At 39.8% G+C, this 27733-nt stretch overlaps 1 protein-coding gene across 1 annotated transcript in view; it reads right to left on the bottom strand.

Annotated features, from left to right (window-relative positions):
* The window catches only part of eif3hb (eukaryotic translation initiation factor 3, subunit H, b), a 50944-nt gene that overhangs the window by 1676 nt on the left and 21535 nt on the right, over window positions 1-27733 (bottom strand). The window contains exons 4-5 of the mRNA XM_048528410.2: window positions 3421-3541; window positions 1227-1359 (exon numbers count right to left, since the gene is read on the bottom strand). Of these exons, the coding sequence (XP_048384367.1) occupies window positions 1227-1359; window positions 3421-3541 (254 nt within the window). The remainder of the gene's footprint in view (window positions 1-1226; window positions 1360-3420; window positions 3542-27733) is intronic.

The following is a 27733-nucleotide window of genomic DNA, read 5'->3' as shown; positions in this document are numbered from 1 at the left end:
TATAGTGGGTTAAAAAAAATTGTGAAAAATAATAGGAATGACAGAAATGGGTTAAACCAGAACATTGACTGGGAAATTACAGGAACAACCAAAGGAACTAGTATATTATAGCAGGTGAAGTAGCAACAACTTGCTAAAAGATATTGCTGAGAAAGAAATCATGCTAAACTCTTGATCAATGCTGAGTTAGTTTTTTTTTAAATTCACTCATGGAATATGGACATTACTGGTTGGGCCAGCATTTACTGCCGTTCCCTAGATTCCCTTGAGGAGGTTTCTTGAACCGCTGCAGTCCATTTGTGTAGATAGACCCACAATACTGCTAGAGGGGGAATTCCAGGATTTTGACCCAACAACCCAGCATGGATTGTGATCAAAGGAAGATGAGAACTGGCCAAGAGAAGACACACGAGCAAATTATTTATTAAAACCCAAAATACAAATTTTAATTATGGCATGGCAGATGGAGGTGGTAACCCTTTAATTTCTAGAGATTTTATGTACTCAGAGAACATTATCCAACTAACAAGACTGGCATCAATTTTGGATGTAGTTTTGAGTAATTATCCAGGTATATACAGAAAATCTCAGGTTCAGCGAACATTATATTTCAACTGGAATGCTGATAAAGGAGGGGTACACAAAGACGTTTGAGACAAAACTATTGACGCAGAAGTACTTTTTAAAAAAATTTGAACAGAACATAATAAGGTTGGAATAAGTCCAACAGAAGAGTGAGAAAAGTGTGAAGTACTTGAGGAAATATTGGAAAAATTATAACTAAAACTAAATTCTGCTGAATTTCAGTGTTGTGAACCGGAGAATATCATCTTGGAAAATGATTTTGCCCTAAATCACTAATATAAACCTGGAAAAAAAACTGAAAATATAAACAGGCAGGAGGCATCTTAACAGGCCCAAGTCCATGACAAAATAAAACAAATCTAAAATCTCTACCAAATGGCATTAACTTAAACTTATTCCTGTAACTGATGGTAAAATATCACATTGGTTCAGCAGAGAGGGCTCTTATAAAAGTAGAAAGAACAAGTTCAGTTAATAACCTAGGTGAACACAGATAATGTGTGTGTCATGGCTAGATCTTGTGTCAAACCCTGCAAGGTTGGGGCAACATACAAAGCTTTGCGATCAAAACTGTACTACATTCAACCTGGAAGCATTCAATTTTCAGTTTTCTCCTGCACTCTCGCCTCTAAATCTCTAACCTGCAACAAGGAGTGTTTCAAGCCTTGGTGGTGGCTGAGGAGGTTTGAATAACTTGGACAGGTCTTCTTCTGGCAATGGTGCCTCTCCTCGGCTCTGTCGTTGGGAATTTTCCAGCTGACGCCTGTGTAGGTACTGCAGAGAAAGCATAAGTTGAATTTATGCTGCCAAATCAAGTTTTTTCAGTTCTGAGGAAGTGTCACCGGACCTGAAGAGTTAACTCTGATTTCTCTTCACAGAACTGCCAGATCTGCTGAGCTTTTCCAGCAATTTCAATGTTAGTTTTTCCGAAAACTTAATTGTTTTAGATAACACTGTCTCTCAGGTGGTCTTAATCTTAAAATAAGGCCTTAATCGAATCCTCCTAATCAATATCTTCATCTTCCATAAAAATATTTGTAGGTTAGTTGCATAAATTATTCTTTACTAACAACAGGTATTCTTGTTACAAACTACCATACCTTGTAAGATGTTACACTATGGTCAGCTCTACAAATAAACCAAACAACTTATTCTTAAGAATGCTCATCTAACCATATAATAGGGTAAGCCAGAAGCTCAAACAATAGATCCTCCCTTTCATTATCTAAACTGCATATTTATGAACTGCACATCGCCCATTCAAGTTTTTCCACAGGTCAACCAAGAAAATGTTTGATAGGACAAGCCAGACGCATTTAATTTCTCAAACAGCAAACGAATCTGAAGAGCAACAGCTACAATAGGACTCAGTTAAACCAATTAGTACGCCTTTGTGTTACAATACAACGTTGTACATTTTACCATGTAACCCAGTGGACCTGAGCCTCGTAATCTTAACTTTGAGCCTGATGAAAGTTAGGTCTGCGATAGGGGAGAAGACAGAATCTTACAGGGCCAAAGGGATGGTAATGAGACAGGAACAGAACCAGAAATGTGTTAACGGCTGATATTGTCTGAAAGCTAAAAAAAGGTAAACTGAAATATGCAAAGAAAATGGGGGTGGGAATAGAATTTTACGATCTGAAATTGGTGACCTGATTGTTGAGCCTAGAAGGCAATAAATTGTCTAATTCAAAGATGAGATTCTGTTTCTCAAAACTACATTGAGCGTCGTTGGAACAATTCGCCAAGCCAAGGACAAAGAAGTCAGAGATGGTGGAGTACAGAGCTAAATAAATGGATGACTAGAAGTTGTGGGTCATTGAGCTTGGCGACGAGAGGTGCTCCATAATGCAGCCACCCAATTTGCAAGTCATCTCCCAAGTGCGGAAGAGACCAAATTATGAGCAACAAACAGAACATTAAATTGAATTAATTGCTGCTTGACCTGGTTTACTTTTGTCTTCAACCAGTAGCACACTTACTGTAGGCAAATCTTTTACCTTCTTGTAGTGCTACAGTTTTGCAGGGCCCAAGGGAACTAACTCTTTTGTCACTCAATTACTCGTTTTCCTTCCAATCATAGGCCTTCAATTTGCCTTTGCCCCACCCACCATTTCCTTCAAAGCTTGTACCTCCAACTTTTCCCAGTTCTGATGAAAGGTCATCAACCTAAAACATCAACTGTGTTTTCTACAGATGTTGTCCGCCCTCCTCAGTATTTCCAGTATTCTCTATTTTTATTTCAGATTCCCAGCATCCATAGTATTCAGCTTCTTGATCAGTACACTTTTAGTAGAGTGGTTTTAGGGGGATAGTAAACAAAAGTTTGTGTTTCTAAACAAACAATATACAACTTGTTTTACACAAAAAGATTAATGGCACATTTTCATTATGCTCATCTCAAGTTACTATAGAAGAACAAAATTTACAGATGGGTATCTAAGGGTGCAATTATATTCACAGCATCAACACTGACAACTTTCAAATGGTTGCCAAATACTTAAGGTCTGACTCACCACAAGGAAAATTGACCTTTCCCGGAGGGAGAAGAGGAGGAGGCCAACAGAGCACTCAGTGTCAAAATGAAACAGAGAAAATGAGGAAAGAAAAATACTAGGCTAACAAAAAGGATGTTTTTCTTTTTAAGGGTTTTTAAACATGAAATCCAAAGGGTGTGATTCACTTCCCCCAGTTAAGAATAACCTCCATGACATAATTATTGGGCAACTGTAAAGTCTGTGTCTACCACAGCCTGTAGTGATAGCATGTTGATGGTATTTCTTCATTCCGAACTCTGCCAATATAGGAAGTTGTAGCTTTGATTCAACTTACTTGCTGTTTCTGTTGTTGCTGTTTAGTTACATTCCTCATGTAAGTATTATATTTAATGATATCTTGGCTCATTTCATCCACTCTATCCATTAACAACTGAAGATTCTTTTCTAGATGATTTCTGCAAGAAAAATAATATGACAAATTGTTGATTCTACAAATTATACAAAAATGAATTCATCTCCAGCATTAATTCTCTCAAATAAAATGCATTTAAAGCCCTGATCTCATTGCGTTCCACACAATACCAAGTAAGACAAAAAGCAGCACTAGGGGTATTTTACTGCACAAGCGTCTACTCAACCCATACTGACTTCATCTGGGCCAAAACGCAAAGGATAGGAGGATTAAATGATGATCACCCTGACTGTCTATTTTCAGCAATCCAGTTGGTGAAGTCAGACAATCAACGCTGCTTTGCTACACAACAATTGTGAATTCGAGTACACAACTGACAAGTAAATTTTGAGAGATTTTGGTGATGCTTAAATTATGTTTTCAAAAGGCTAACTCTTTACAAGTATGCAAGATCGTTGAAGGCATCAGGTTTACAACCAGAAATGTAGTTTTATTGAAATACTTGCTACCTCAGTAGTAGAGTAAGAAATAATTGAAGATTCGTGCACCTAAACCTGACACAGCAGGTCAGTCAGCATTTGCAAAGAGAAAATATAACTTAATTTACATCCGTACATATTGCAGTTGGGTAATTCAATTTAGACAAGTGGGTAAAACGCACCATAGGAGTATAACCAAATCAGGTTTAACAAAATTTATGCAGCAATTCTCAGTTTAAAGTTTTGGCAAAGATCTGTAGCTCGGGCTGTGGGTGAGTTTGTTGACTTGCTTGCTGAGCTGACTTGTTTTTGTTCAGACATTTCATCACCGTGCTAGGTGACATCATCAGTGGAGACTCCGATGAAGTGAGGTTATTCCCCTCCACTTGGAACTTATACTGTCCGGTCCATCATGGGGAGTGCTGTCATTTCCAGTTTTGATCAGTATGGGTTTGTATATGGGGACCGGACAGTATAAATTCCGAGCGGAGGAGAATAACATTGCTTCATCGGTGGCTCCACTGATGATGTCACCCAGCATGGTGACAAAACATCCGAATGGAAACACGCCAGCTCGGCGAGCAAGCCAACACAAACTCATCCATAACCCAAGCTACAGATCTTGGCCAAAACTTTAAACTGAAGAAAAAAAAAATCAGAGTTAAGATTTCGGGTCTGATGGCTCTTTATCAGAACAGATATTAACAAGCTGGTGGCAAGGGTCTGTGGCAGTCTTGAATTTGAAAAAGTCATTCCAATCTTATGGTAGGGTCTCAATTGAGTAATTCTGTTCAGAATGTCAGCTAAACGGACTGCCTTATGACCAAGCAAAAGCCCAAACTTTAATGGGAAGAGGCGAAAATATGCTGATGGCTTTGAAGATCAGGATGGGAGGTCATCAATAATATTAATTTTCATGCATTTTCACAATTTTTATTTGAATTGCTTACGTCCCCTGATGTCACATTCTCTTCAGTGCAATTGATTTTCCTCTTCTTCCTGACATCACAGCTCATATCATAAATCACATATCAGTTTGGATTTTTGTATATTAGACAAGGATAATTAGGGTATTTTCTTACATAGCTTTCTTCCACATTCCACAGGTTCAATTCTGATCACCTTCTAGGTATTTGTGAAATACAAGACACGCACCACTGCTGTTTTTAAAATCAAATCTTGTCTGAGGTTGCTATGTCTAAACTTCATACTGGTGGAAATTTAAGAAGGTTTATCTCCAGCTGCTATAACAGATGTGCAGGCAAATACTTTGTTCAAGTTTGGTGATAACACTTCCTATAAGCTTATAATTTGATTGTTTTGCAGTGATGCTTTGAAAATTACTATTAAGTGCTGCACCACTAACACATCACACACTCTTATGTTTTCTTTTCTTTTGTGCATTTAGATTATTGTTGCTGTCCATCGTTATGTTGTCATATTAATACAGTGGATATTTGGCACAGCTAACAACCTAATGTTTGACATCACTGTGTAGATTAGATTAGATTCGATTAGATTCCCTACAGTGTGGAAACAGGCCCTTTAGCCCAACAAGTCCACACCGCCCCTTGGAGCATCCCACCCAGACCCACTCCCCTATAACCTACACACCCTGAACACTACGGGCAATTTAGCATAGCCGATCCACCTAATCTGCACATCTTTGGACCGTGGGAGGAAACCGGAGCACCTGGAGGAAACCCACGCAGACATGGGGAGAATGTGCAAACTCCACACAGATAGTCGCCCAAGGCTGGAATCGAACCCGGGTCACTAGCGCTGTGAGGCTGCAGTGCTAACCACTGAGCCACTGTGCAGCCCCAAATGAGGTCTATAATAAGGCCCACCTGGCTGACCTCGTTACAATCACTTACATTCCTCTCCCTCTAAGTCCAGGGACACAGGCCTGCTATTTATCTTGTAGGCTGTTCTGGGGAGTTTTCGCACAGGGTCCAAATCCTCTGACTCAGCCTTGGATATGAGCAGCGTATACTGGGCCATAACCTGCTTCTTGCACCAGGAGCATCTTAGTGAAAATTCATTCTCTCCCTTCTTCTGATGGTAAAGGCATTGAGGCTCTGGCATTCACCATGTCATTCTCAGACTCTGAGGTTTATTCAACGATAGATGAGGGGGAGAACTCCCAGGTTCCGACAGGCTTTCCAGTTGTTCTCAGGGTTCGAATATGTTTTACTCCTGCCCTGTTTGTGAGTTTGCAGCTTTCCTGTAGTCCTCATGCTTGTCCAGAAATGGGAACTGACCTCGCACCAACCTTGCCTCTTACCTACCTCCACACAATATTCAAACTAGAGGTTCAATTGATTCTGCACTTGCTTAAATCTGTTTGTAGTGTTCTACTAAGCAGTATCTGAATTTCAGTAACATTTCTAACATTAACAAAGAGCATTATTTACTCTTTCATGGGTTATGGACATCATGTACAAGACCAGCATTTGTTACCCATCCCAAATGGCCCACCCAACCATTTCAGAGTTTTGCCAGCACTTTCAAAAATTTTTTAACGCACATGGCCCTATCTTTTGCAGACAAAAAATTTTTACATACGATGTGCCTGTTTTACCATGACAAAATAAGAGGCAGCTATTCTGTGGCTCTTTTCTCAGGCCAATGCCTCTATCAATCAGAGACCAACTGCCAGCCATTCAGCACTCTCCTTTCCTCCAGCATTAGTGTATTTTATCCTTTAGTTTGGTATTCTTTGAGAACTTACCTGATTAGTGCAAGATGAAAAACTTCAACCAAATCAACATGAGAACTACATCGGCCGATGATGTTCATAGTAACAACACACAACTGTGATAGGTGCTATCTAACTAATTTTTTTCCTTTAAAAATTACTACTAAAGGTTGAAACTAACCAAATTAATTTCAAAGAGTCAGAAGGCAGCAAAGCCTTTCATCATAGACTGGTTTAGAATCATAGGCCCAAACTTCCATGATTTATAAGTATGTATGTCAAAATCTATTAGCACTAACACAGTCCATGGGAAACTATTGGAGTGTTTTGCTTTGAATAGTTCTGGAGCACTGCAGCATTTCAAAGACTCTTGCAATCATTCATGTTTAGCTCATTAATTGTTCAAGGCATTATTTGTTTAGTATACCTTTTAATTATCAAAACATTTGGAAATACTAAAAAAAACTTTGCCTATGCGTTTCATGATGGAGTTTAAACTGCCTGCAATATATTATTTTATAAATTGCTTATTATGGGCAGTCAGATTCTGGCTAATGGTTCTAAAAGTTGAAGTATACATGCCTGCTTTATTTAAAGTGCTTGTAGCTATTTTATGTCAGAAGATTAATGGCGATTATTTACTTTCTTTTGTGTGAATTCCTGAAAGAGAGTTCTCCTCTTGGTTTATCCTGTAAGAATTTGTTTTTGTTATTTTTCACTCCCCACCAACTACTTCCAGTAGTCTAAAACCCTGTTAATGAACTTCTAAATTATGAAAGTTTGGCATTGGTTCAGTGCCTGTGTCAGTCATTTTATGTACGTAATGATTTTGGTAGCTTAGCTCCACCAAAAGGTTCACGGCAATCTTTTCGGGTTGCAAAAATGCAACTCCCAATATTTACTTCAGTTCAGTATTAGCATGAATTTAACATTGTAAACATACAGCAAAAAAGCTGGGGTAGATGGAGGTGTAGGGGAAATGTCAGTGGGCTAATGATCCAGAGGTCTAGCTTACTGCGCCGAAGATATGGATTCATATCTTAACGTGGAAACTGATGGAATTTAACTTGAAAGCGAATCTCAATAATGTTTTCCTGGAATGATCAATTGTCATAAAAGCCCATCTGATTTAACGATCAAGGACTAAATTATAATTTACATAACTAATTACAGTTTTACTCTAATTATTCTTTATTAATATTTCAAACATCCAAGCTAATGTGTGATTTATGCTATAAACTATCAAATCAGCAAAGAAGCTGGAGATTGCTCTAAAGGGAAAATTAAAGCAAAAGTTATTTTGTCAGGAGATTTAAATCATCAAAATAATAATTTTGAAAATGCATTAAGTTTAAAATCATTGTCAGTAAACAAATAAGGCTACACACAATGAACCAAAACAATAGCAGGCAGTGACTATATTGGCATGGTGTTCATTAACAAGCCAGATATTGTACAGGAAATGAAAGTTACAGCATTCCATATTTGGTATGGTGTGGAAGATGAAGTGACAAAGAATTAGTCTTTATAAAATAATAAATCTATGACTGCTGAGAGGAAAGAGCTACTAAAGCAAGTAGCTTGGAGAAGACTCTTTAATAACATTTCCACTGAGACTATCACGGAGCATGTAGGACCGATATGTTCTTAAAAGAAATAAGGTGAAACTAAACAAAGACCACAATTAGATAAGCCAAAATCTTTCTGAATAGTGGAACAATTTGATGGGTCAATTGGCCTACTCTTCCTCTTACCTCCTATGTTCTTACAAAGACTGAAAATGTTAGCTACAATTCCTGCAACAAGATAGTGAAATGATTTGAGAAAATTCTGAAATGTGATAAAGAAGCAAACCGAGGTCAAGGAAAAACTAGAGAGTTAAGCCTCGGCACAACAACTAAAAAATATTTAGGTACAACACCAGAACAGTTAAGGAAGAAGTGAAAACCATAAAACTTGGCAACAGGCTTGAAACTGTAACTTAAGTAGTAAATACTCAGAATAACTACTTCTTTAGATTGTTCAAAGAATTTGAAATGATCAACGTGCCCTATTTAAAGGGTAATAACTTAAACATTGTTTAAAAAGACACATTTTATTGAAGCTTTTTAGCTTGCACTCATCAGGTCAATTCTCAAGAAGAATAAAGCAATTTAAAGATAATAACAACATTTATACTACATATCAGAAGACTGCTAACTGTTGACAAGTAGACTTTGATTGGCAACAGCGCTGCATTAGAGAATGCAACAGCTGGATGATGAACATTTGATTTGCAAACATGTTTTAAATTTTAAACGAGATGCATTGCCCCTTAAATTCTAAGCAATCCTGAGTGTGCAACTAATTCCACTGACAGCCAATTCAAGATATTCAGGCTCTCAGTGTGACAGACTAGCATGCATCAGAGGCTACGTATTAGAATATATAGGACCCCGTTCTTCATAGACAGAAAGAATGTATACACATCACACCTCTTTCAACTCATTATAGCTCCTTGGAGAACATTAATTCCTTCACTAAAAAAACCCCAGCTGTTCACAGTTTGCCCCTTAGCTAATCTTGCATCCATGCAGCCCTACTCGTTTAATCCTGTAGGTTTATTAGGTGTAACCTTAACTGCCTTTTCAAAGCCCGTGTACATACATCAACCACACCAACACTACCAATCATCCAGGTTACTCCAACTGATGAAGCTATTCAAACATAGTTAATTTTTAAGCAATTTGTGCTGGTTCTCATTTTTTAAACTCATAATCCTGATCCAGAAATGCTTGGTATAAATATAAAATGCTGGAAATGACTAGGTGCAGTACCATTCCTTCCCCAAGTGTCATATATACTTTTTAATTTTTCACTTTCATTTTGTGTTTGGGTTTTAAATTTTGAGTTAGTAATAAACAGGCTGTGTGAGTGCATGATGTTAATAATTAACTTACAAGTATTACTGTAGCTACGGTGATTTGCTTTTAGAAAATTGAGAGGCTGACTTTTACACAGCAAAGTGGGCAAATATACATCAAAAGTTTACTTTTAGAAATTTGTGGATGGGGAGGATTTTTTAAGCACAAAGAAAACTAACATGGCTCAGATTTTCTTGTTTCAGTTTTACTTTGAATAGGACGGCTCTGTGAAGACCTTGACTGGAAATGTATGCACAGAACAGTGCTCCAGAGAAGGGGAGAACGAAATAAAACTAGACTACCTTAGTGACAGTCCCAGACTGAAATGTTGGAGTAAAACCCTGAAGAGGGCTTGAGGCAGAGTTCGTTTTAAACTTGGGTGTAAGCTTATTATCAATCAGATGTTCCAGTCCAGATGTCCAGTTAAAAGTCACAGTTATCTTAAAAGGTACCTGAGTCCCTTTGTCTGTACAAGTGTCAGATGCGGAGTGAGGAGCGAGCCGGATATTACAAGTGGAGCGATGGCTGGCAAGACAGACTCTCAAAACTTCCGATTTTTATCGGAACGAGGTGGAATAACAGCAGGGTACAGCCGGAGACAGCTGTAACAACAACAGATGACACTCAAATTTGACCTGATGGTTTGTTAACTGGACAAGCATATGGACGTACATGGAATAGTGTAGGTTAGATGGGCTTCATATCGGTATGACAGGTCAGCACAACACCGAGGGCCCAAGGGCCTGTACTGTGATGTTATGTTCTATGTATGTACTGTACAAAGTCTGCTGTTGAATGCTGCTTTAGAGACTTGTATTTCATTTCTTTTAGAATTGAGTGCTTTGCATCTAATGAGATTATTGTTTGAAGTATTTAAAACTTGAATTTGTTAATTGATTAATTTTATTCTATCTTTATTTCTTATGCTCAATTAAATTTCTGTATCATTGTTTAAACAAAATCTGCAATACCACTTGCTTCTATCTCAGTAAAAGATAATCTGATTAAAACCAAAACAAAATATTATCAATGATGCCAGGTTTCCGTCTGTAATAGCATCAGCCTAAAAAAAAACAGTTGGAAGAATTAAAGCAAACCCAGATGTAACATCTAACATTAACTGCCAATAAAGAAACAGTAGATATTATGCAAAATGTATGCATTTAGATTTTTATAAACAGAATATCCTTAATTAGGTATTTTCCCTTTTGAAGAATGCTTAATATTTTATCACAAAACTGCACCTTTATGTAAGATCTATTCTGGGCTGCTTTACTCCTGACCTCCTGGTAGGAGTCTTCAACAGTAACAGACTATGGAATACATGTTACGAAGCAAATTTTCCCACTAAACACAAACTCTTGCAAGTTTATTGTGTCACACCAACTAATGAATGTCTAAGAAAAATTAATGCCAAAATAATTATAAACATATGTGACATATCGTATAACAGTAGCAACATACAGATATGTAAAAGATAAAGTCACCTTTGTCTAATCCACTCCACTGGGCTGCTCTCCTGTTAGAGAACGATAACTTGGTGGTTGCTTATCTCAAGGATCACCACGCCTCAGGTGAGGGGAGACATTGACAAGAACAGTCCTTCATGGTAACTCCCTCAGACAGTATGGGAAATGAACCCACATTGTTAGCAAAACGCAAATCGTCCCATCTAGTCAGCTGAGCTAATCAACAAGATCGGTAAATTTATTTGAAACTCAAGGCAGCTGTGGGTTGGATAATCAAAGTAGATCTACAGTTTCTAACATTCTGAACTCATATTCAGTGTAAATGGCTGTTTTTTCCTCTTCTTTCTCAATCAAACAGGCCCTTCTTCATTTATATGTCTATGTGGCAATAGTGAATACTTCAGTGTCCAGATGAAATATTTGCTTAATATGCAAAGCAAAGCAAAATGACTGAACAAGATTGAAACAAAGCTTCATTTCACTTCCTTTTCTTCAAATATTTGTGTTCTTTTATAAAACTGTGTTTTCACTTCTATTTACTGAAGCTATAGGCTATGAAAAACACCTTTTGATTTAGTGAGCAAAATGTTTCTTTGAACTGAGCAATGATATTGCAGGTGGTCTGCAATACCTCGTTCAAGCAGGCACTGCTCATTTCTAGACAGTGGGTTCAAATGTCCCATTCAACTATAATGGCAGTTAAATTGTGCTCAACTTCATCTAGCATTTGTAAAAACATTTCTAGCAATCAGAAGCAAAATCTCTCCAATTTTTCCACTCTGCTGGCTAAAACTCATCTTAGCAAAGACCAGGAATACAAACTTAGAGCTTTTTGGTCTTATGACAAAAAATTACACCATTTTATTCCTCTTCACTGTGGTCCATGGGGTAATTTCGAGTCTATTTCTTATGCCATTATGTGTGGTATTGCAATGTACTTGGAAGATCTTATAGTACATGTTAATGTCCCTACCTCTGGGCAAGGAGGCCCAGGTCCAAGTGCCACGTGCTGCAGATATGCCTGGGCAGCCAGAGGATTGGGAAAAGGAGATTCAGTATGAGGGCACACTATCTAGCAAAGACTGCAAGAGGCTGTTTCAGAAATATGAAACGTATGAGAGGCAAAAGCGGACACTGAACCAGTGGAAAAATGAGGCTGGAAAAGTTGTAATTGGAACAGAGAAATGGCAGAGGAACTGAATAGGTACTTTGAATCAATTTTCCAGTGGAAGACACTAGCAGCATACCAGTACTTCAAGAGAATCAGGGCAGAGGTCACTGTTGTGGCCATCAGACTGGAGAAGGTAATAAAATGTGAGGCTGGATGAACACAGCAGGCCAAGCAGCATCTCAGGAGGACAAAAGCTGACGTTTCGGGCCTAGACCCTTCATCAGAGAGGGGGATGGGGAGAGGGAACTGGAATAAATAGGGAGAGAGGGGGAGGCGGACCGAAGATGGAGAGTAAAGAAGATAGGTGGAGAGAGTATAGGTGGGGAGGTAGGGAGGGGATAGGTCAGTCCAGGGAAGACGGACAGGTCAAGGAGGTGGGATGAGGTTAGTAGGTAGCTGGGGGTGCGGCTTGGGGTGGGAGGAAGGGATGGGTGAGAGGAAGAACCGGTTAGGGAGGCAGAGACAGGTTGGACTGGTATTGGGATGCAGTGGGTGGGGGGGAAGAGCTGGGCTGGTTGTGTGGTACAGTGGGGGGAGGGGACGAACTGGGCTGGTTTAGGGATGCAGTAGGAGAAGGGGAGATTTTGAAACTGGTGAAGTCCACATTGATACCATATGGCTGCAGGGTTCCCAGGCGGAATATGAGTTGCTGTTCCTGCAACCTTCGGGTGGCATCATTGTGGCACTGCAGGAGGCCCATGATGGACATGTCATCTAGAGAATGGGAGGGGGAGTGGAAATGGTTTGCGACTGGGAGGTGCAGTTGTTTGTTGCGGACTGAGCGGAGGTGTTCTGCAAAGCGGTCCCCAAGCCTCCGCTTGGTTTCCCCAATGTAGAGGAAGCCGCACCGGGTACAGTGGATGCAGTATACCACATTGGCAGATGTGCAGGTGAACCTCCGCTCAGTCCGCAACAAACAACTGCACCTCCCAGTCGCAAACCATTTCCACTCCCCCTCCCATTCTCTAGATGACATGTCCATCATGGGCCTCCTGCACTGCCACAATGATGCCACCCGAAGGTTGCAGGAACAGCAACTCATATTCCGCCTGGGAACCCTGCAGCCATATGGTATCAATGTGGACTTCACCAGTTTCAAAATCTCCCCTTCTCCTACTGCATCCCTAAACCAGCCCAATTCGTCCCTCCCCCCACTGCACCACACAACCAGCCCAGCTCTTCCCCCCCACCCACTGCATCCCAAAACTAGTCCAACCTGTCTCTGCCTCCCTAACCTGTTCTTCCTCTCACCCATCCCTTCCTCCCACCCCAAGCCGCACCCCCAGCTACCTACTAACCTCATCCCACCTCCTTGACCTGTCCGTCTTCCCTGGACTGACCTATCCCCTCCCTACCTCCCCACCTACACTCTCTCCACCTATCTTCTTTACTCTCCATCTTCGGTCCGCCTCCCCCTCTCTCCCTATTTATTTCAAAAGCCTCATCCCATCCCCCTCTCTGATGAAGGGTCTAGGCCCGAAACGTCAGCTTTTGTGCTCCTGAGATGCTGCTTGGCCTGCTGTGTTCATCCAGCCTCACATTTTATTACCTTGGAATTCTCCAGCATCTGCAGTTCCCATTATCTCTGAGACTGGAGAAGGTGTTGGGAGAAGTTGAAAACTTGGACTGTACTGGACTGGCTACACCCTAGCGTTCTGAAGGAGAAAGCTGAGGAGTTTGTGGAGGCATTGGTGGCAATCTTTCAGGAATCCTTGGAATCAGGGACTGTCGCAGAGGAATATGGCTAATTTAGCATCCCTGCTTAAAAACGTAGGGAAGCCGAAGACAGAAAATTATAGGCAAGGTTTTAACAGTCTATTATTAAGAACAAGATTGGAAGTGCACGGTGAAATAGGGCTGAGTTAGCATGGCTTCATCAAAGGGAGGACTGCCTGGCAAATTCTTTAAAGACACAACAAGCAAGTTAGACAACGGATAGTCAATACCCTACTTGGATTTCCACAAGATTTTTGACAGGTTGTCTACTAAATAAGATAAGAATCCCTGGTGCTAGGTGCAAGGTACTGACATGGACAGAAGATTGGATGACTGGTCGAGGCACAGTGTGGATAAAGGGGGCTTTTTCAGGATGGCAGCCAGTGACTAGTAGAGTTCCACAGGGGTCAGTGTTGGGACCACAACTATTCACATTATAGATTGATGATCTGGGCAAAAGAACTGAAGGCATTGCTGTTAAGTTTACAGATGACTCAAAGACAGGTGGAGGGGACTGGTAGCATTGAGGTGGCAGAGAGACCGAAGGAGGACTTGGACAAGCTAAACAGTGGCAGATAAAATACATGGTGGGAAAGCATGAGGTTATGCACTTTAGTAGGAAGAAAAGCGGCATAGATTATTTTCCGAATGGAGAAAGGCTTCAGAAATCTGAAGCACAAAGGGATTTAGGATTTTGAGTTCACATTCCCATTCAGTTGGCAATTAGAAAGGCAAATGCAATGTTACCATTTGTTTTGAAAAGGCTAAAACACAAGAGCAGGGAGTTACTGCTGAGGCTGTAATGCTCCGGTCAGACTGCATTTGGAATACTGAGAGCAATTTTGGGTTCTGTATTCTAAGGAAGGATGTGCTGGCCTTGGAGGATCCAGAGGGGTGGGATGGAAGGGTTGTTATATGAGGAACAGTTAAGGGCTCTGGGTCTGTGTTTAGAAGAACAAAAGGAGACTCTCATTGAAATTTACAGAATACTGACAGTCATGGATAGTGTGGACCTGGAGATTGAGAAGGAAAGAAAATGCATTGAATTTCAGAAGAGGGCAGTGTTACTTGTTAATTCCACATTGTTTGTCTCCTTTATGGTTATTAGGGTAAGGAGTTATGCTTTTTAGTAACAGGCAAGACTAGGACCTGAAGGCATAGTCTTGGAGTGATTGCATGACCCTTTAGAAGTGAGATGAAGAGGAATTTCTTCAGCGAAAGGGTGAGGAATCTGTGGAACTCATTGCTGCAGAAGGTTGTGGGTGCCAAGTCATTAAGTACATGTGATACAGAGGTAGATTATTCTTGATTGGTACGGGAATGAAAGGTTACAGAGAGAAGGCAGGAGAACAGGGTTGGAAAAACATATCAACCACGATCAAATGGCAGTGCAGATTTGATGGGCTGCCAGTCTGCTCGTACATCATTAGGTCTTATGCTTGAACTTGGTTTATGAGAAATATCTACGCCTTGATTAAAACCAGGACATACCTGAGCTGAAAATCCACAACAGGTTATTTCTACAGATAATGAAAGAAATTGGATTTACACAGCATCTTTCACATCTTCAAATTTCCCAATGCACATCACTGCCAAAAGAAGTGAACCCCCTCCTCCTTACCCTAAAAACCATAAAGGAAACAATGTGGATGTACCTATTAACTCAATCTTCTTCTGAAATTAAATGCATTTTCTTTTCTCCTTAATCAAGCAGGCAGCTTTCATTTAAATGCTTGTGTGAAACTACTAAATACTTCACTGTTTGCTTAAAATGCACCACATAACCAAACAAGAATGAAACAATAAATGAAATATAGTCACTGTATTAAATGGTAGAAATATAGCAACAAATCTGCATATAGCAAAGTTAATGACCACCAAATAATTAATTTTAGTGGCGTTGGTTGATGGAAAAATGTTAGCTGGGACACAAGGACAACTATTCAGCCCTTCTCCAAAAAACATGGTGTAAGTTTAAAAGGTCAGGGGGACAGCTGAATATCTCCCTCAATGCAGTATTGTACTAATGTATCAATTTAGATTACGTGAACCCCTGATTCAGAGGCGGAACCAGTGATTTCAACATCTACATCAGTTCTAAAGAAAAGTCACACAGAATGTGTTTTTTCTCACCACAGATGCTGCCATGAACAGCTGAGTTTTTCCAGTGTTCTGTTTGTTTCAGATTTACAGCATCTGCAGTATTTTGCCTTTATTCATCATCTACACAATCTACATTATATTACTATGAAAAGAGTCAAATAATAATTCCTGAAAAGCAAAAACTTCAAACAGCGAATAACCACCGAAGTAGAAATTAATGAACATTACAATCATTTGTTTAGAATTTAAAAATTTGCAGCTAATTTCAGACTATTCATATCACTATTGATGGATATCAATTTTTTTAAGCTGAAGTAATTAGGGGCACGTCACACTTAACAACTGAAGTAGGTGAAAACTGTATACAAACATGTACCTATTATTTGCATCTAACAACATAAGATACACAAAGTAAATTTCACTTGTGCTGATATAAACTTTCCCTCCGTCAGAGCCAAAAATTTATCACTCCCTCTATGTCAGGTACAGTGAGCATCTAGCAATAACTCAAAATACACACTAACCAATCAACCATAGGTCTTAAGCAACTAAAGCAAGATAGAAATATGAAAAAAAATTTTAAAAACTGATTTTGTACTCTTTGAAAATCAAACTACCACTAAGATTCCTTGAAAGGTTAATGTGACTACTCATGAAACAGACAAAAATGCATAATTTTGCTACTATATTTGGCATTAACTGTGATCTGGTGTACAAACCTTTTTGAATCATGTACAAAACAAATGTACAAAACAAATAAAAATTTCCCTTTATTTTTAAAGGGAAAAGGAATCTTTTTAAAACATTTTCATTATACCCCACGACTGTCTCTGGAACATAAGACCACAGAGAATGAATTGAAGAAAATATGCTGCGCAACATGTTTCCTGGAACGCTAATATTTTTGTTCAAATTCTGACTAATATCTTTTCCATAATTCCTACACAAGGTACACTGGAGATTTCTTTTTTCCCCCGGAGAGGTGACATTCAAAAATAACACAAGTCTAAGTTTCTTGTGAGCACATGTCAAGGACAAACTAGGAAATGTACAATGTTTTACAGGGAATTCCAAAAGTTTTCATGCATCTAACTGAGGCCTACAATTGATTTTACAATACTGAATGTGGAACAACATTTTTTAAAGAAAAGAATTGAGATCTAAAAATTAAGAAATGGAATTTTTTATTTTTTTATGTAATGAAACAAACAGGCAAATGAATAGTCATCGATCAACACGTATAACTTTTAAACTAACAAGCAATTCTGCAAAACACTTCTCCGTGAATGGTCAATAACTCAAATTCTTCCCTTGATCCCTGTGAGAAAATGAGCAGCTTATGTTTGATACATCTCTGTAATTAATTAAGAGTTCACCTTGTGGAAGGCTAAAAGAACAAACCCTCACTCTGTGGTAAGTTTGTGACAGCTCTAATACTAAACTAATAAGAAAGATGATCTCAAATTATCCTCATTAATTTCTACAGTCGAGGCTTTAGCAATTTTGCCTGTGAGTCAGAAGGCGGGATTCAAGTACCAAGTCATAAGTACAAAATCTCTGCCACTTTTCAGCCCATACTGAGGGAGATCTCACTGTTAGACATGCCATCTTTGTTACATCTTTTACATCCGAGGATTTTTTTTTAAATCCATGATACAATTCATTGAACAGCAAGGGAAGTTTTCCAGCACTGTGACTATACTTAGTTGAAACCTGGCCCTTATCTCATTACTAGGGCCTTACTGTGCACATATAACAGCCATTATTTTCCTACATCATAATAGTGACAATGCTTCAAGGAAGTATTTTAGTGGCTGGAAAGTATTCCCAGCAATATCTGGAAATCAGGACAGTGAAAGAGGATTTCAAATTGATGAAATTATAATCAGCAGTGAAGTGGTGGAAAGCATATTGATGGAGGTGCAGATTAGCAAGTCTCCAGGACCTTGATGGACTTCAGCCTAGGGTCTGAAAAGAGATGGCTCATGAGATCGTAAATGTGTTGGCAATAACTTTCCAAAATTTGATTCTGGAAAAGTTTCATAATGTTATAAAATAACAAATAGAAAAAACAGTGAGTTAACTTTGAAACCAATTTGATTCTTCCTCAGAACTGAAGGGAGTTGGAAAATGACAATTTTTATGCTATTGACTAAGATGAAAGGAACAATCACAGATGGTGATGCTACCCAGAGCAAAAGGCAAAATGGAGTGCTAATAGTGGTAGACAGGTTTTATAGATGGAAAATAGGTGTTAATGACACGCACTGACAGCAGAAAACAGGTCAGCTCCGCTGAGAGCAAACTCATGCAAACAAGACACTGCAGGAAGGGGATCTACACAAAACAGGCGAGCGTTCGTGGGCTGAAGCTGTTGAATGATGCTATATCTGGAAAGTTGTAAAGTGGCTAAAAAGAAAATGAGATGCTGTTCCTCCTATTTGTGCTGGCCTTCACTAGAACATTGCATCAGGCCTAGGCCTACTGGATATGCTGCAGTTTTCCAGCAAAGCAAGGGTGCAGACAATTATGGAAAGTTTAAGTGAGCATTCAACGATCTGCTAGATGGAATATCATGTGGATAAATGTGAAATTGTTCACTTTGGTAGGAAGAATTTTAACTAAGCAGTTTTATTTAAAACCAGGATTGACAAAAGAATTGCAAGGTGCAGAGGCATCTATCTAGCAAACATAGTGCATGTCACAAATCATTAGTATGCACATACAACAAGTAATTAAGGCTAATGAAATGCTATCCTTTACTAGGAGTAGGATCAGACGTAAAAGGAAGACGACTACGCGTCAGTTGTACAGGGCATTTTGTGAGACTGCATTTTGAATCGCATGTGCAGCTCATCCTCATTGAAAGAAAGAATTAAGTGTGTTGGAGGTGGTTTAGTAAACTGATACCTGGAATCTCTGATGAAGGGTCTAGGCCCGAAACGTCAGCTTTTGTGCTCCTGAGATGCTGCTTGGCCTGCTGTGTTCATCCAGCCTCACATTTTATTATCTTGGAATCTCCAGCATCTGCAGTTCCCATTATCCCTGGAATCAGAGGATTGTCTTTTGAAGAATGACTCGACAGGTTGGGATTAAAAGATCTTGAATGGTTTTGACAAGGTGGATGTAGAAACAGATGTTTACCCTGGTGGGTGAGTCCAGAACTAGAAGACACTATTTTATAATTAGGAGCCACTCTAATTAGTGGGCAGAGATGATGGGTACTTTTTCTTTCGGAAATTTGTACAACTTTGGAACTCCCTGTATCAGAGGGCAGTGGAGGTGGAATCATTGGATATTTTTAAAGCAAAGGTCAATAGATTCTTGTTAGGAAATCAAAAGTTATTGGAGTAGATGAGAATGTGGAATTCAGAACAAACAGATTGGTCATGAATTTATTCAATTACAGACCTGGCCGAAAGGATCAAGTGGTCCCCTTCTATTCCTAATTCATAAACACATATGAATTAATGTGCTTCCTTCACATTTGGCATTCTTCCTAACAGAGAAAAATACTGTCTTGCAAAACTGCAATATGCATTCTGAAGCTCTTTTACAGAGCACAGCTGTAGTATTCTTGTATATTGGATGCCCAAACTATAGTAATTCTTCAGATGAAGGAAAGGAACTAATAACTTGAAAGATGAAATTTCTCTCCAAAGAATAAGGTTTTAGCTTCTTATGGCCCACTCTCATTCTTTTGCTCACTGGCAACTTTCTCCATTGATCTCCATCAATCCTTCCCTCTAACTAAATGCTACCGTGCATCCTTTCTCCACCCCATTCTACTTTCAGGCAAGACAAGTTCTTATTAACTCAATTACTAGTCCATCAATTCAAGACTGCATCTCTTGGAATAACGCAGCTGTTAGCCTATGTCCTTCCACTCTTGTAACAAAAAAAAATACTGACAAAACTCCCTCAAAATTAGCAGTGTAGAACACTGCTCATGAAAATTTCAAATGGTTCAATATCAAGATAGGGATAACTGATAATGCTAATCCTGCGGACAAGAGTAAAACCAAGCTAACATTATATCAAAAAAATCCGATTGATAACAGCTTTATTTGCTGCCATCATATCATTAAAGTATCATATTACCAGCCCCCCTCACATTATCCATTCTCCATCAACAATTTTGAAAAAGAAAAACTGATTTAGTCACAGCAAGGTAATCTAAGGAACAAGACTGTGGTTGCTGTGAGCTTATACATGGTAAAACAAAACCCAAAGACAATTTAAATTGGCAAGCAAGATAAGATTTTACCTAGGAAAATACTGCCTAATTTAGAAAGATTGATGGCTGTATTTGTAGTACAAATTAAACCGCACATAAATGGAATTTTCCAGAATGAACTAAAATTCAGGTACAATATTAATCATATGTGGATTTTACACAGAAACTGAGGAACAGTTGTACCAAAACGGATGTGTTTGTGCCAATTCAGAGCCGATCCATCTGTGTACTTGCCTTCAACAAAGCAAACAAACATATACTAAGACAATGTATACCAAGTATACTAGGCATAACCTTTAATATAAGTTCAAGAGCTTTAAAATGGCATATCCTTTCAATGCCAGTTCTGAAGTATAGCATTCACAAATTGGGCATGTGCACTTTCCAAATTGTATTTTAACCACACAGATTTCAGTTCTTAAAAAATATGCATAATCCTTGCAAACTGAAACTGCCATTACCGGATTTTTAGAAATTAATTTTGAAACACTTTTATTTTTCACAAACATTGGTTTCTGATGGTAAACCATTTGGCATCACAACATACAAATGAGAGGAATGTGAAGTGTTCCTGAGAGGCCTGTAACTTTTTGAGGGATAAATATTGCACAGCAACTGACAGAAGAGTCATAGGATAAGTATGATAATTTTAAGATTTTAAATGCAACAAAACAAACTAAAACTAACTTAGTCTTAGCTTCCTGCTATGTACAGTACAGAAAAGATATTCTTCCTAATTACAACTGTAAATGCTACAGCACATTTACGGTTTATACCTTGCAGTTAGAGTTTCAAATTTCTCCCGAGTATTAAAAGGCAGTTTTGCATGCTACACCGGGATGAATCTGGTGTCTTTTTAAAAGTCCCTTTACTCACAATCCAGAGCATCATCGAACTGATTTCCAGCATCAAGGCACCCTCTAGTGACACCTTGCACTTCAATCCTCGACAAATTCCAACTCTTCAAACAGGGAATTCATTCTCACTAACATTCTACGTGATGGTTATGGTGGAAACAGTCTACGCCTGGCATTGCTTATGGCATTCTTTTCAGATCTCTGAATCAGGTGACCCTCTTTTATATCAAAAGGGTGAAAGCTAGCACTTTAGTTTCTTTGAGCTTCCACTAGGGCTTGTCCCATGGCAACCAAATCACGCGGCCCTGCCTCTGGGCAGATTTCACTGCTATTTCTTCACTCACACACCAGGGCATTGCTTTACCTCAAATCAAAATGGACAGTTTAAAATACAATCATCGTATAGTGTCTCGCATCTGTACCAAACTGAACAATGATATTAAACTAAACTCCAGTACTGATCAATAGTGATCTGAAAATGGACATCAAAAAGATGATTGCAATCATTTGTTATTGTTACCAGAGTTCAAAAAATTATAGGCAATTAAAAACTGCTGCAAGGATTAGAAAAATGACTATTCTTGTGAAGAGATAAGAACATAAGAACAAGGAGCAGGAGTAGGAGTAGGTCATCTGACCCCTCCAGCCTGCCCCACCAGTTAATAAGATCATGGATGATCTTGAGACTCAGCTCAACTTACCCGCCCACTCACCATAACCCTTAATTCCTTTACTATTCAAAAATTTATTGAGCTTTGAACAAAGAACAAAGGAAATTACAGCACAGGAACAGGCCCTTCGGCCCTCCAAGCCTGTCAACTATTTTCTAAGGGTCTGTATCCCTTTGCTCCCTGCCCAAAAACGTACCTGTCCGGATACATCTTAAAAGACACTATCATGTCTGCGTCTACTACCTCCGCTGGCAACGCGTTCCAGGCACCCACAACCCTCTGTGTAAAGAACTTTCCACGCATATCACCCATAAACTTTCCTCCTCTCACTTTGAACCCATGAAACCATGTAACCGAGTCCCCCCACTCAGGGAAAAAGCTTCTTGCTGTCCATCCTGCCTATACCCCTCATGATTTTGTAGACCTCAATCAGGTCCGCCCCACTCAATCTCCGTCTTTCTAATGAAAATAATCCTGATCTACTCAACCTTTCCCCTAAAACATTTAGTGAGGTAGCTTCAACCACTTCACTTGGCAGGGAATTCCACAGATTCACACCGCTTTGGGTGAAGAAGTTCCTCCTGACCTCAGTCCTACATCTGCTTCCCTTTATTTTGAGGTGATGCCCTCCAGTCCTAGTTTCACCTGCTAGCGGAAACAACTTCCCTGCCCCGACCTTCTCTATTCCCTTCATAATCTTATATGTTTCAATAAGATCTCTTCTCATTATTCTGAATTCCAATGAGTATAATCCCAGTCTACTCAGTCTCTCCTCATAATCCAACCCTCTCAACTCGGGAATCAACCGAGTGAATCTCCTCTGCAACCCGCTCCAGTGCTAGTATAGTTCTTCTCAAGTAAGGAGACCAAAACTGCACACAGTAGTCCAGGTGTGGCTTCACCAGGACCCTATACAGCGGCAGCATAGCCTCCCTGTTTTTAAGCTCCATCCCTCGAGCAAAGGCAGACAAAATTCCATTTGCCTTTTTAATTACCTGCTGCACCTGCAATCCCACCTTCAGCAATTCATGCACAAGGACACACAAGTCTCTCTGCACAGCAGCAATATTTTACCATTTAAAACATAGGCCATTTTGCTGTTATTCCTATCAAAATGCTCATTTTAAGTATTGTTTCTAACCAATAATTTAAAAATCAATGATCTGCTTTTATAAAGAACAGTTTTTAATTGAAACAAAGACAAAGACATCGACTGAATCTACAAGTGGCTGCCAGTTTGCATTACTCTGTAGACCACATTTCATTCCCTCGAAGTGGAGGTACAAGGTTAGTGAAGATCCCACTAGAGTCCAATCTCTGGAAACGTGTAAACGGTTTTCTTCCTGGTCAATCATAACAGTTACATTCATAGCATTTAACAAATGAAGAATGGACCTTTTGCTACCATTTGAAATCAGCAATGGTCTTTTTGAACTTGTGATGGCAATAGAAGTCCATCTTGTGACTATCTTGGCACTGTGTGTTTTTACCAAGGGCATAATATTAAAAAGTCACTAGCACCTTTGAGGAGCTCCACTCTCTAATTCCATCTAAGGTGCCACCTTATTTGCTGAGTTTGATTGTGTCCACATTCCAGCAGACAAACAATTTTTAAAGGAAGACTAGAAACACGACAGCAATATTTTTAGGAAAAGATAAAGACAAAGACATCGGCTACAATCTTAAACTGCTCACGCAAGTACAAAGACTTTTCATAGCCACAGCCAACCCAATTACCCAATGGGCTCTTGCTTGTCTTTTCCTTGCAAATCAGAGTGTCACTGAAACAACCTTTTACTCAGTAATTTGTATTTTGCATGTTTGCTTTGTACGTGTATGTATACATTTTGAAGTTGAGACAATCTTTTCACTTTTTTATCATTTTAACTGACTGGTTTTGTGTATAACACAACTACTCCTTACTTGGTGAACTCAAGAAATCCTGTCTGGCTAATTTTTTCCTCATCCATATGTAACTATTTAAGTACACAATGAGTTTGCAAATACATTCTTTAAAAATTCAAAACCCTGTTTAATCAAATATGGCGTGGGGGGAAAAGGAGGAGCCATTCTACTCCGCCTCATCTGGTTCTACCACTACAGAAATGGCAACTTGACTTCAAAGTCAGCAAATGCAAAACAATGGCAACAGAGAATTAGAATAAATATTGGGTCTAAAAAATCCTAAATAGAGGCCCAAGAAAAGGATTATTGATAAAGACAAAATTCTTGCAACTTCTTACAATAGTGAGAGGCAACAATTTCAACAAAGTAAAATAGGATCCAGGACTGTACCGAAGTCTGGACCAAAATATGCCTAAGATATGATACTGAGCTTATGATGACAATTCAACCCAATTTGAAACAGTGTTGCAGTTCTGTTTCACAATATTACATAAAGGCCACCATAGATGTGGAAAAATTAGAGAAAAAGATCACTTGACAGAACATGATGCCAGATGACAAGGGCAGCAAAAACATGGGAATACCACCACCTACAAGTTCCCCTCCAAAACACACACCACTTGACTTAGAACTTTCAGGACTTTCCTGGGTTTAAAAACCCTTCCTTAACAGGTATCCCTAGACCAACCCCCGACTCCCCCCCAAGAACTTCAGCAATCTAAGGAGGCAACAGTGGGCAGCATGGTGGCTCAGGAGTTAGCGCTGCAGCCTCACAGCACCAGGGACCTGGGTTCGGTTCCAGCCTCAGGCAACTGTCTGTGTGAAGCTTGCACATTCTCCCCATGTCTGCGTGCGTTTCCTCCCACAGTCCAAAAATATGCAGGCTAGATGGATTGGCCATGCTAATTGCCTGTAGTATTCAGGGGTGTGTGGGTTATAGGGGTATGGGTCTGGGTGGGATATATCAATGGGTGTTGTGGACTTGTTGGGCCGAAGGGCCTGTTTCCACACTGCAGGGAATCTAATCTAACACATCACCACTTTCTCTCAGGCATTTAGGGATTGGCAATAAATGTGTCTGCAACACCATGACTAAATGGGAAAAAAGACAGGAATGATAAAGAAACTAAGTAGGTTGAGCTTATTGTCAACACACCATAGTGAGAGGGAATCTTGTTGTGGTATTTAAGATTTTTAAGGACACTAATGGAAATATTAAAAGTGCAATTACCAAAACTTCAGAAATGAAGAAGTAATAAAATGATTAGTTTTGCAGAGATTGACATAAGTTATGAGATCAATAACATGAGCAAAATAAGGAGGATTGCATTGGCATCTTTACTATCTTAAAAAAATAGTAAACGGTGCATTAATTTTTGAACTCTAAGGTAGCATCAAGGGCCAAAAGACATCTTCCCTTCATCAGCTTTCCTATGCTCCTCAGAGACTCAGGTGATTAAAGCAGCAAGTGATTCAGCAATTCAGAAAGGAAGAGTTCCAGGCTTGAACACTTCACTGATTCTAAATTCTCCCCTCACCCCAACCTAACAAAACTAGGATTCCTTGTTTGATCACTGATTGAAGTGTTATAAGGATGTCAGGTGAGGACAATTTACAGCTGAGAGGCTGAAACACAACAACCCTTCAATCAAGCTGCCTGCTGACAGCCAAACTCTCCTAAGCCAAAGATGCAACACTGAATCAAACAGTGAGGGATTAGCATAAATAACATGCAAAAATGTCCTGGTCATGTAGGAATTGCTAATTCGTGTCCAGTTAATAACAGTATTGTTATTCTGCCTCAAGCATCATTTTGTTAATAAAATAACAAATAAATGGATGGTATATAAATGTTTGTGCATACTAAAAATCCTGCATGAATTTCAAATGTTTACTTCTTTCTGTCTGGACATGTAACCCTTGGAGTTGTACAGATAATTTGGCTTCTAAAACAACATTCAACATCTAAACTGAAAATTCTAGGCTTAGGTCTTAACTTTCACAGTAAAAATCACATTCCTGAGAGTAGTATGATAATCCTTAAGATAAAGCTGTGGTCCTGAAGTGGTTCAAACATGTTCAGAACTCATAGCAAGTTTTTTTTTGAAGTACTTAAATTGCATTGGCAACTTTTAAAACTTGAAGCATTAGCACGGATAACAAGGTGTAGAACTGCATGAGCACAGCAGGCCAGGCAGCATCAGAGGGGTAGGAAAGCTGATGTTTCAGGCCTGGACCCTTCTTCAGAAATGGGGGATGGAAAGGGGCCTCTGAAATAGAGAGGCGGGGGGAGGCAGATGGAAGGTGGATAAAGGAGCAGATAGGTGGAGAGGAGACAGACATTTCAAGGAGGCCGGGATGGGGTCAGCAAAGGTTAATGTAGATGAAGAGTTAGGATGGGGGTTGGTTCAGTCAAGGAAAGACAGACAGGTCAAGGAGACGGGGATGAGACTGGTAGGTAGGAGGTGGAGGTGGGAGTGGATCAGTGAGGTGGGAGAAAAGATGGAGAGGTCAAAGAGGCAGAGACAAGCTGGGCTGGTTTTGGGATGAGGTTGAGGGTGGGAAGATTTTGAAGCTCACATTGATACCATTAGGCAGCAGGGTTCCTGAGCAAAATATGATGTGCTGTTCATGCAGCCTTCGGGTGGCATCGTTGTGGCACTGGAGGCAGCCCAGGATGGACATGTCATTGGGGTGGGGGGGGGGGGGGGGGTGGTTGAACTGGTTCGCCACTGGGAGGTGCAGTCGTTTGTCATGCACCAAGCATAGGTGCTCCACAGAGCGGTCTCCAAGCCTCCGTTGGTTTCCCCGATGTAGATGAGGCCACATTGAAAACAGTGGATACAATATACCACATTAGCAGATGTGCAGGTGAACATCTATTTAATGTGGCAGGTTTTCTTGGGGCCTGCGATGAGGGAGATGTAGGGGCAGGTATAGCACTCCCTGCAGTTGCAGGGAAAAGTGCCAAGGATGGTGGGGAGTGTGGAGCAGACAAGGGAGTCACAGAAACAGCAGTCCCTCTAGAAGGCAGATAAGGTGCAGAGGAAAAAGCGTCCTGGGTAGTGGGGTCAGATTGCAGATGGCAGAAGTAGTGGAGGATGATACGTTGAATCTGGAGGTTGGTGGCGTGGTATGTGAGGACGAGGAGGATTCTGTCTTTGCTGTTACTGCGGGATGCGGTCAAAGGCGTTTTTGACCACTGTGGAGGGGAAGTTGCAATCCTTGAAAAATGAGGATATCTGGGATGTCCGGCAGTGGAATGCCTCATCTTGGGAGCAGATGCGGCGGAGACGAAGGAATTGGGAATAGGGATGGCATTCTTGCAGGAAGGTGGGTGAGAGGAGATTTATTTGAGGTAGCTGTGGGAGTCAGTAGGCTTGAAGTAGATATTGGTTTCCAGGTGGTTGCCAGAGATGGAAACAGAAAGGTCCAGGAAGGAGAGCGAGGTATCGGAGACGGAATTAGCAGGAGAGCGTAAAAGTCTTTGATAGTTGATCAATACTGGTAAAAGTGGCACCAAAACGTCATACTCAGTTGTCGTCGTCTTTCATGCCTGTGCAAAGGCATTCTATCGGAATCATTTTTACAAAGGTCGTGTCTATGCGAGTGGAACCAGAAAATGGTTCAACATGAACTAAGTCATTATTGTGAACAGACTGCTAACATTCCAACTGCATGTTGAAACTGTGATTCATGCATGTGAATTTGAAATGATCCACAATGAACGTACAAAAGTCATGCTTTTAATCTAATATCATTAATTTGCCAATACCTTTAAAACTGAGCCACATTCTATTTGTCATCTGCAGTTTTTATACAAGTAATTTTCTAAGCAATAAATGCCAAGGCAAACAAAGCTCTCTACACCCCAACAACCAATATTCCCTCCTATCATAATGCAGTTGAACTGTTTTTCCTTGCAAACTGATTGTACAGTGAGTATGTTCTTTCTTCATAAGCAATGTATTGAAATCCTAGCACTAAGGCATTTTTTTGTTTGCCACATTGGATTTCAACAAC

Source organism: Stegostoma tigrinum, chromosome 5 (assembly GCF_030684315.1).
Source record: "Stegostoma tigrinum isolate sSteTig4 chromosome 5, sSteTig4.hap1, whole genome shotgun sequence".
Lineage (NCBI taxonomy): Eukaryota > Metazoa > Chordata > Chondrichthyes > Orectolobiformes > Stegostomatidae > Stegostoma > Stegostoma tigrinum.
The sequence above is the reverse complement of the archived record's forward strand: the minus strand, read 5'-3'. Positions and strand labels throughout refer to the sequence as shown.